The 9,904-nt window shown below is 36.5% G+C and overlaps 1 protein-coding gene across 1 annotated transcript; it reads right to left on the bottom strand.

Moving 5' to 3' along the window:
- Positions 1–1,116: 1,116 nt before the first annotated feature.
- On the bottom strand, positions 1,117–9,549 carry ccdc77 (coiled-coil domain containing 77). The gene is made up of 12 exons (XM_061721431.1): positions 9,475–9,549; positions 7,148–7,196; positions 6,536–6,722; positions 6,298–6,440; positions 4,588–4,684; positions 3,534–3,624; positions 3,361–3,449; positions 3,050–3,198; positions 2,601–2,862; positions 2,317–2,442; positions 2,056–2,208; positions 1,117–1,874 (listed from the first exon to the last, which is right to left on the bottom strand). The coding sequence occupies exons 2-12, from the start codon at positions 7,180–7,182 to the stop codon at positions 1,728–1,730; spliced, it is 1,479 nt and encodes a 492-aa protein (XP_061577415.1). The 5' UTR covers positions 7,183–7,196; positions 9,475–9,549; the 3' UTR covers positions 1,117–1,727.
- Between the last annotated feature and the right edge of the window lie 355 nt (positions 9,550–9,904).

Below are 9,904 nucleotides of genomic sequence, written 5' to 3' on the forward strand. Positions count from 1 at the left end.
TTTCATATTCATAAGAGTACATTTTTAAAGAAAACCCCTTGCTTTTATGTTTTCCAGAAAGAAATGCAACTTTACTTTAAACTAATCACTAAATCAACAAATGAAAAGGCTATTAAAACCGTAGACTTGTGTAATATGTAGAATCTTCTTGAATAACGAACATCACCCCTGGCACATGTTCTGTATTCTATTTGTATACTGTTCCTGTATACTATTCTGTGATAATTATTTTAAATAAAGTTAAAAAAAAAAAAAAAAAAAAAAACTTTTGAATAAAATAATGACTTCTGCCATTTATGCTTTGAACTTTCTGCTACACTAAATAACGTAAACTACTACTGATGCCATTGAAAATTATGGTTTACATCCTTCTAGAAAAACTGTATGTGGACGGATGTGTATTGATTATATAAACTGTTGAATAGGGAAACATACCAGAATTTTAGAGTAATAGGATTAGAGCAATACGATCAAAAAGGTTTCATTTTAATTCCACAGAGGATATATCTTGTGAAGCATATTCTGTAAAGATAAAAAGAAATATCAACAATTTATCAGCAGTATACACTAAACGGTTTTAGACTGATGTAGGCCTACACATTTTTGATCAAGCAAAAAATTTCAAATGGTGGTTCTTTTTTTAAAATTCCCTTTTAACAAATTCCATATACGTCACATGAAATTAACAAAAAATAAATAAATACACTTGTATTTTAAATAGATTTAAATTTTTGTTGCAGATATCCATAACAAAAAGCTTTAAAATAACACAGACTATTATTAAGAAAAAAAAAAAAAACTCAATCATCTATACCCCTTTATTTACATTTCAGAGTCATAGGGGTCGGCTGGAGCCTATCCCACCCTTCCTCAGGTAAAGGTGACAAGCTGACAATCTTCTGTTATTTAGTCATTCTTAAGTGCCTAATCCCTCAATTTATAAAGTGTTGTTATGCCATGTGTTTTATATACATTTGAACAACTGATTACTATAAAAAGATTAGACATAAATTAGTATATGGTCATGTGACAAAGATAGTAAACTCTTTCACTTCTAAGCTTCTGTGTATGAGGGAAAAAAAAGGTGCAGTCTTTACAGACCTTGATTAACACATGTATGACTTATTATACAGTCCCATTAAGCATTAAATAAAAAGAAAGTCAAAAATACAATTAGTGTGTAAAGAACTAAATAACTTGTCTTGAAGTAATTTCTTATATGATCATTCTGGCACATTTATGTGTAGGAATTTTAGTCCATACCTCTTAACAGTGTTGGTTCAGTTCATCGAGGTTCCAGCTTTCATTTATTTCCCGCTTTGTTTAGTCTGACTGCAGGATTTTACCTTACCTTCTTTATTCTTAACGAACCAGTTTGGATATAATTCAATTTTCAAAGGCTGATTTTGCGTGTTGACTGAGACCCAGTGATAGACACTGAGCTCTGTCCATGCCTCATGGGCCAAATCTGTTTGGTGTCATCAGGGGGACATATGCAACATCATGACAGGTGGTTTTGGTGTTGTGGCAGATTGTGTTGAATAAAAAAGAAATTGTGCATTTTCTGATTTAAAAGCACTGTAGAAAAAAAAAGATTTTTATTGGTTCAAAGAAAAAAATATCAATATCATCCAGTCTAGGCGTCAGTAATAAACACAAAATAATAATAATAATTCGTAACAGCATTAAATACAGCAAGACTTCATGTGGGGCATCTGGATCATTTTTCAGCTATATCTCAGCTCATTTTCCAGACCGTAGATTTTAGCCTTCAGAGTTATCAGTTCATCCTGAACCTTTTTTGTCCGGGTATTGGTCTGACGAACCTCATGTAGAATGGCTAGGTCCTGGTTGGGTCCAATATTCAAGGTGACCTGTAGAATAAAGGGTAATTCAATCAATACCCACACAGAGAACAACTCTGTTTTTTAATTCTGTTCTGGACCGGGGGGAAGATGACAACTACTTAAGGTCAAAACAAGCTTAAGATGTTGATTAAAGAAAAGAAAAAAAACAAAACAGAATAGACTCGTCAGGCTGTCGTAAAATTCTCACCTTAAGTAGCTGTCTTTCTACATCTTTGAGCTTTTGTCTGACGTGTTTCAGGTCCGTTTTGAAGCCCTCCGCCTCCATGACCCTCCTCTTCTCCAAAGCCTCATAACGGCGAGTCATCAGCTGGAGACGCGTGGCCATTTTTTCTGAACGCTCCTGGACACACAGGTATGATCAGCAATCAGAAACACGTTTATCCCCTTAAATATGAAAAGTTCAAGATGCATAAAGTTTGTATAAACATAAGGATCACTTAAAACAAACCTTGAATATTTCCTTGCCCACATCGCCTGCCTCTCTAATCTGGGAAAGTTCGGTCTCCATTGTGATACACTGCTCTCGGTACATTTCAGCAAGGCGATGAGATTGCTTCAGATCCTCCTGCAGTGCCTGATAAAATGATAATAAGTAGATACAAATAAGTAACAAAACCCATAACAATACACTGAGATTCTTTACTGATGTCAAATGTAAACAGGTATTATATTGATCCGTAAAATTGTATAAAGAACATGTTCTTGAGATCTGCAGCTAACTGCTCATTGAACCTTCAGCTCCTGCTTGTGCATCTGCTGTAACTCCAGCTGTGGCCGAGGGTGAAGCATAGCTGCGCTGCTGCTGGGCTGCCACGCTCTCCCCAACTGAGCGCCGGAAGGGGCGGTCTTTCTCAGGCGATTGTGGCAGGAATCCAATTCCCTCAGCAGCCGGTCTTTTTCCACCATCCAAATCTTTTCATGAGCCCGAGTCTCAAACTTAAGCTGTAAGAAATCTCTGGTACTCTCATGCAACAAGTTCTGAGTCCGTTCGAGTCTGATGCATCGAAAGTGGCAGATTAGAGTGGTATCAGTTAAAAAGATTTCAGAGTTCAGGCAAACATTAACAGACTTACACCGCTGAATTTGTTTAATTTCAAGAAAGTGTTTAGCATTCTTGTGCTTAAGGATATGACATAACATAATATCTCAAATACAGATGTCATAAACATTCAAAGACTCACTTCTCAGTCAGAGCAGTGATGCGTTCCTGTTCTCTCCGCCGTTGCGCCTGAGTCTCCTCGGTTTTAATCCTGCGATCCTCCAGCAGAGCCTCCACCTGCTCTTTAGCCAGACGGGTTTGTTCTTCCATCTGAGCACGCAGTGCCTCCACCTGGTAACATGAGGCATGAGAGATGCAAACAAAACAATTACAAACATGTTAATACAGTCACACAAGAAAGAGAAATCTTTAACTTTGTCTTGCAGCTGTGTCTGTGAGAGATTGACACGCAAGTCCCATTTCATGTTTTCATAAGCTGCAGCCCTACTGCACCTGTAGCAACAGCGTCTGGTTCTCGTTCTTGTACTGCTCCAAACTGCTGACGCTGATCCCATCTGCTGATCTCGTTGTCCTTCTACTCTCTGCTCCAACGTGAATTCAAAATGGAAGTGTCATGATTCATTTTCAAAGACATATTTTAAACATGTAATTATGTGTTTTCAAACCTTTCGTGGACCCAGCTGGTCTTAGCTTTGTTGGTCTGAGACTCAGGTTTTCATCGAATCTGGGCTCTGGGGGTCTCTGTGTAACAGTGACCTGAAATCACATAAATTACATTTTCTAAACATTTACAGCTGTTTTTGTCTTCTTTTCATTTCTGTAAGATACTTAAAACAAGTTGGAATGAACTCAGACAAACAGGAACAGGAATATACAGAAGTTTAACTTAAATGTATGTGATATGAAACTAAGAGGAAATTCTCAGCAGCAATAAGAGCAGTTTAAGTGAGCTGGGCTACTAAATGCAGAATTGTGTTGCAATGCATGGGTCTGCATTCAGCAAATAGGATGAACTCAGTGTCAATGAAACATGGCTGCTTTCACATTTGTAGTTTTCTATCAGGTCCACAGAAGAAGAAAGGAGCTAAAACGCTCCAGAAATCCCTTGTCCCGTGTTTTATTGGACGGAAAGTAGCAAAAGAAAGATGCCATTTACTTGTAAAGTTGCCTCTAGGTTGACAAAGATCGAGTTGCGGCCTGGGAAGTCAAAATTCTGATGGCATTCATTTATATTTTTCTTATTTCCAGTTAACCATGCATGAAGCGACATCTTCTGCAGAGTTTGAGCAGAAGATGATGGCTGTGAGAAAAAAAAAAGACTTTTAGCTTGAGGGAGAAGCCCAATTATAGATCTGTGTTTTAAGATAAGATGCAATTAACCCTTTTTTGTAAAAAAGAAATATCACCAATTATCACCAATAACCCTCTCTGTGGAAACATAATGGCATAAGGGGACGTGATGTGGGTCATCCATGGGTCCAACCTCTGTAACATGTAGGCTTAAACTGAAACAAGAATGGAATAGGCTACATTCAACTCATGTAAACAACATAATCCTAATACGTTTTTGTTCAGATTAAGGTCAATGGTTGAAATATTGCTGCACATGTAAAAATTATATTCCTAACTAATTTTATGAAATCATCTTTTTTTTTCTCAATAGTTTATAGCATCCAAATATTTGCTGTGAGAAAGACCAGTGGTGAAATGAGTATGCACCTTATGAGGAGGCTCCCGGTGGAAATAAGTGATCTCTTCTGCATCAGGACCAACAAGGGCGAGAAGGTGTTGGATTTTCTTCCTGTCCTCCAACTCTCTGCAACAGAAGATAGTCATTAGAAAGTTGGAAACTTTTACATTAATGCATATGATGAGCAGAGGAACGGCATGGGAATATTAATTTGTTCAGTGAGTACTTCCAAGTCTTCTAAATCCGCTGCATCAGTATTGGATCTCCAGTCCAGTCTGATGTATTTATACTTCTCCACTTTTTCTCCAATGATGGAAAATGATTTGACTTAATCCTGGCTCTCCTAAAATCCATAATCATCTGCTTTGTCTCGTTTCCATTCAAGATGAGACGACTGTTCCCACAGCATGCCACAAAATGGTCCAACAGTTCCCTGTATTCAGTCTCTTGTCCACCACTGATACACCCCACAAGTGGAGAGTCATTAAGTATTTCTGGAGATGACAGAACTCCAACTTTAGTGTAAAGAGGAGTGGTTTAGAGTACAGACCCCTGTGGTGCTCCTGTGCTGCTGACATCTTAGTCAGACACACAACCAAACTGTGGTCTGTTTGTCCGGTAGTCAGTGAACCAGGTGATTGTGGAGGCATCCACCTGGGTCCCCCTGTTTCCTTGCTTTAACACATCCGTTTTGAAATTAATGTATCATCATCAGCTTGCCATCAAGGTCTGCAACAGTCTGTTATTGTTTAATTCAGAAATAAGTCCATTCCTCAAAACACAGTGACATGGATTGACTGTTGTTTCTGATATCAAGCTAGGGGAACTACAACGTTTTTTCTTTTCTTTTTACTCAATGAGTGGTTAAAAAGCTGATGAAAGATTGTGCAACCATGCACCAAATAAAACCATAGGTAGTTGGGTCTGGTGCAACACAAGATATCTCTACATCTGATTACACCGTGAGACCTTCAGTGATTTGGGGCAACTGCTAGTCAACAAGATGTTTCCTTGGGGTTACTAACTAGGACGTTGTCCACTCTCTGGCCTCGTGTAACAAGGGCCTAAATGCACACAGATATTCCATTGGGTTTAAATAGGTTAATCCCTGTAATGTCCACCCGATTGCCATGAACCTTTTGTCCTCTGTAGGCAAGAATAGAATAAAATAGAATAGAAATGAATAAAAGGCAATACAATACAATTAAATAGAATAGAACAGAATGAAATGAAATAGAATAGAACGATATAGAATAGTATAGAATAAGCCCTTTATTGTAATTCACAACATACGTCAAAAATGCACATTAAGAATTAAATTCCGCTGCCATTCGTTGGTACCCCATTGGACTTGAAAAACAAACATAAGAAAAATGAATTTAAAATTAAGAGAAAAACTGAAAAAGTGTACACACAACTAATAAGAAATGTCTATATATAAAAAACAGCAAGTAAAATATCTTGCTTTTGAGTTATAACAAGATCCATTTGGGGGTCAGAATGACAACAGGACAACACAAAAGTTAAGTTACTGTAAATATCCAAAGTGATGTCTAACAAGAATGTTTAATAAAAGGGATATTAAGTAATGACATGATTGAAGAATAAATACTTAATGGTTTAAAAAGTACGAACAATAAGGAGAAATAATGTGCAAAAAGTTGCGTTTCATTAAGTCAAATGAGCCAGTAACCTACCAGTATTAAAGTCTACACCTCAGTCCTTAACATTGCACCCACCTGATCTTTAGTCGGTCATTTTCTGCATAAAGCCGCAGGGACTGCTCTCGCTCTTGGAAAAGGTAGACCTGCATGTCACTGAGACCACTCTGAAGCTCTGCAATCTCACCCTCACGCTGTTGTACCTCCTGCTGTAGCTTATGCTGCAAGGGCATGGATAGAGAAGATCAGATAAAATAATTAACTGACTCACAGTCTGTGCCGAAGTCATTAACTAGAAATTACTCCCAACTCCCACCTGCTCCTCCGTGAAGCCTCGATACTTGTCCAGCATGTGCAGCAGCTCCTCATGTTCACTATCATACTGGGTGATCTTCTGTCTGTAAAACTCCAGTAGTTCCCTCGAAGGACGCAGGTATGCCAGACGCTCATCGATGGGGGGAAGTGGGGAGTCGGGTTCCTCACCCGGGGTACGAATATTAGCTCTGTAGGAAGAAAAAGACTTTACAAGTTACTTTGAAGACTATACAACATTGCATATCTAGGTAATTCACACTTGGTGCTGACTCTCCAGACAAATAACAGGAACATTTTACTTGGTGGACGTGCAATGCCTGTCTGCAGCAAAGTTTAGGCAACTTTAAGAAAGATTAGATTCATAAAGCATTTAAACCTACTGAAGCAGGAGGATTAAATCCATGTGGGATGAGACTGGAACAGCAGGGGACCAGACTGACTCAATAAATCCAAGATAAAATAGTCCAAGACAGATTACAGAGAAAAGCTCTACATTTATATCACTCTGTGCAAAAAGCAAGTTTTCCTTCTTTCTTGTAGAAAGACAAACAAAACCAACCAGACAAAAAACAAACAAAGATAATTTCTCTATGTGTTAACTAAACGTTCTCACCTGTGAGGAGTGGTACGTTTTGCTGGAGATCCCATCCTCGCACCAAGCACTGAAAACCAGAGGGAAAAACATTGTACTCTCTTTAATGTATAGACCCTTGAAATCAAACTACTATTTGTCATTTACACAGAAAAAGAGCTGGTTGTTTAAGGTAAAACATTTGTATCCTTTCATCAACCAATAAACACAGTAAGAAGTGAAGTAATGAGTCTATGTTGGCCCCCACTGCCATATACCTAATGGGATTTATTTTCATTCTAGTGGTTCATGAAACTTTATTTGTTATGTTGTTGGTTTGAATTGAATCAGCCCATACGTACTTGTATTAATTATAGTATATTATAGATAATTAAATTGGCAAGTAACTGATTTGATAAAGCTGACATGTTTTACAGGGATGCTTAACAATTATCATGAGAAACATTTGTTTAAGAATGTGTCCACTGCAGTTTCTTCCTGAATATATATATATATATATATATATATATATATATATATCAGGGCTGGGCGATATATCGAGATTTTAATATATATCGATATAGCTTATTCTGTGACAAATTGACTGTACATCAATGCTGACCCCTCGCGCTGGCAAAAAAGTACCTTTGTGTGCTGAAACCTGACAGTGTTGACAGGTTAGTTTTCCTGGCACAAAATCTGTAAAATGTACAGTAGTTGACTTGTTATTTGAGATTTGCTCAAAGAGATGCAATATCTGTTTACATGTTGTATTTGAGATTTGCACAAATGTTTTGTTATTTGCACAACTGTTACTGTCTACATTGTATTAATTGCACAGTGTATTTTAATTTAATTGTTATGCAGGAAAGGGATATTTGTTTTATTTTATTCAAGAAGCATTTTTATTCTATATATGCAGGCAGTTTATTTTTATTTCCTTTGTTTTATACATTTTGATATTGTGCAGACCTCTGTTAATAAAAGGAACCTGTGTGACATTTGGCACGTGTCTTTGTATTAAAACTGACTGTTTTTTTAAGGGTTTGCCTCAGAAAAAAATGAAGCTAACAGAGATGCTATGCTATAATGCTTTGGGGGAAACCCCAATTATGGCACAGAAAAAATATCGATATATATCGAGTATCGCCATTCAGCTAGAAAATATGGAGATATGACTTTTGTTCCATATCGCCCAGCCCGTTACATTTACTTGAGTAAGTTTTGGGAAATGTTGTACTTTTAGGAGTAGTTTTGAATCACTATACTTTTTACTTTTACTTGAGTAGATTTGTGAAGAAGAAACTGCTACTCTTACTCCGCTACGTTGAGCTGTTACTTTTCTTTTATCCCTTTTATCCGCATACGCGTCAATCTCATGACATCACTGAGTGATTCTTTGGGAAAAATGTTTGTTTTTGCATGTTTTGTCACATTTACACAGACTCAAACACACACAGAGTTTCTATGAGTTCATGGGCTTGTTCTAGTTCCGCCTGGTTAAAAAAAGAAAAGTACAAAGGCTTGAAATTTTGTGCTACTTGTGCTTCATTTATTTTTTTATTCTGTTATTCTTTTATTATAGTACTTGAATTTACTTCAAGATTATTTTAATTCAAATTATTTTTTTTTATCTTTTATTAATTTTATTTTTTAAATTATGTTATTGATTTAATTTGCCTGAAGATGATTATTTTGTACTTTTGTCTGTTTGAATGATTGTGTTAAAAAAAATAAATCAGACGTTACTCAACAGTTACTCAGTACTTGAGTAGTTTTTTCACCAAGTACTTTTTTACTTTTACTCAAGTAATTATTTGGATGGCTACTTTACAGTTTTTGTACAGTTTGTTACAGTTTATATACAAATATATATATATATATATATATATATATATATATATATATATATATATATATATATAATACATACATACATACATACATACATATACACACACACACACACACACACACACACACACACACACACACACACACACACACACACACACACACACACACACACACACACACACACACACACACACACACACACACACACACACACACACACACACACCATGGGTGTATTATTATTGTATTTGTATTGGGCGGTGGAGCGGGATGTTTAAATAGTCTACACCCGTGGGAGTTTATCTATTGATTTCTAACGTTTCTAACACACAGTATACTCACATGAAAGCTGTAAGAAAAACGGAAAGAACAGAAAATAACACATTTATCAACGTTACAAGTAAAGGAGTGACAGGAATACGTGTTTAAAGAGAATCATAGCGTAAACGAGCAACGATATAACTGCAGGGACTTTATTTATCTAAGGTATAAGAACATTTAGATGTGCATACCGATAATCTTGTCAAAGTGCTGCTCTTGGGAAAATGTTGTTATTTTAAATCCTGAAAGTTTCCGCCTTCTTCTTCTTCGTGGGAAACAGGAGGAAGTTATTTGCGCCCCCTAGTGGAAGACTGTGCAAACGTGCGGCAATGTAGAGTTTCCTTTAATGACTAAATAACCCTGTTTATCAATAACTTCTAATTATATTTCTCTAACAATTAGATCAAAAGTATTTTCCCAGTGAAAGTAAATTTCAACAGATAACTGCTACTCCAATATAAAGACGTCTTCGTCAAGTTAAATAATCAACAAAGAGTAACTACTTGTCCTATCAAAATAAAAGTCAAAAGTAAAAGGTTGGGGGTAACTTAAGCACACATAAGTGCTTAATTTACCCATATAACCGTTTTTTATATTTGAATAGTCCATTTTACTACATTT

Source organism: Cololabis saira, chromosome 5, assembly GCF_033807715.1.
Source record: "Cololabis saira isolate AMF1-May2022 chromosome 5, fColSai1.1, whole genome shotgun sequence".
Taxonomy (NCBI): domain Eukaryota; kingdom Metazoa; phylum Chordata; class Actinopteri; order Beloniformes; family Belonidae; genus Cololabis; species Cololabis saira.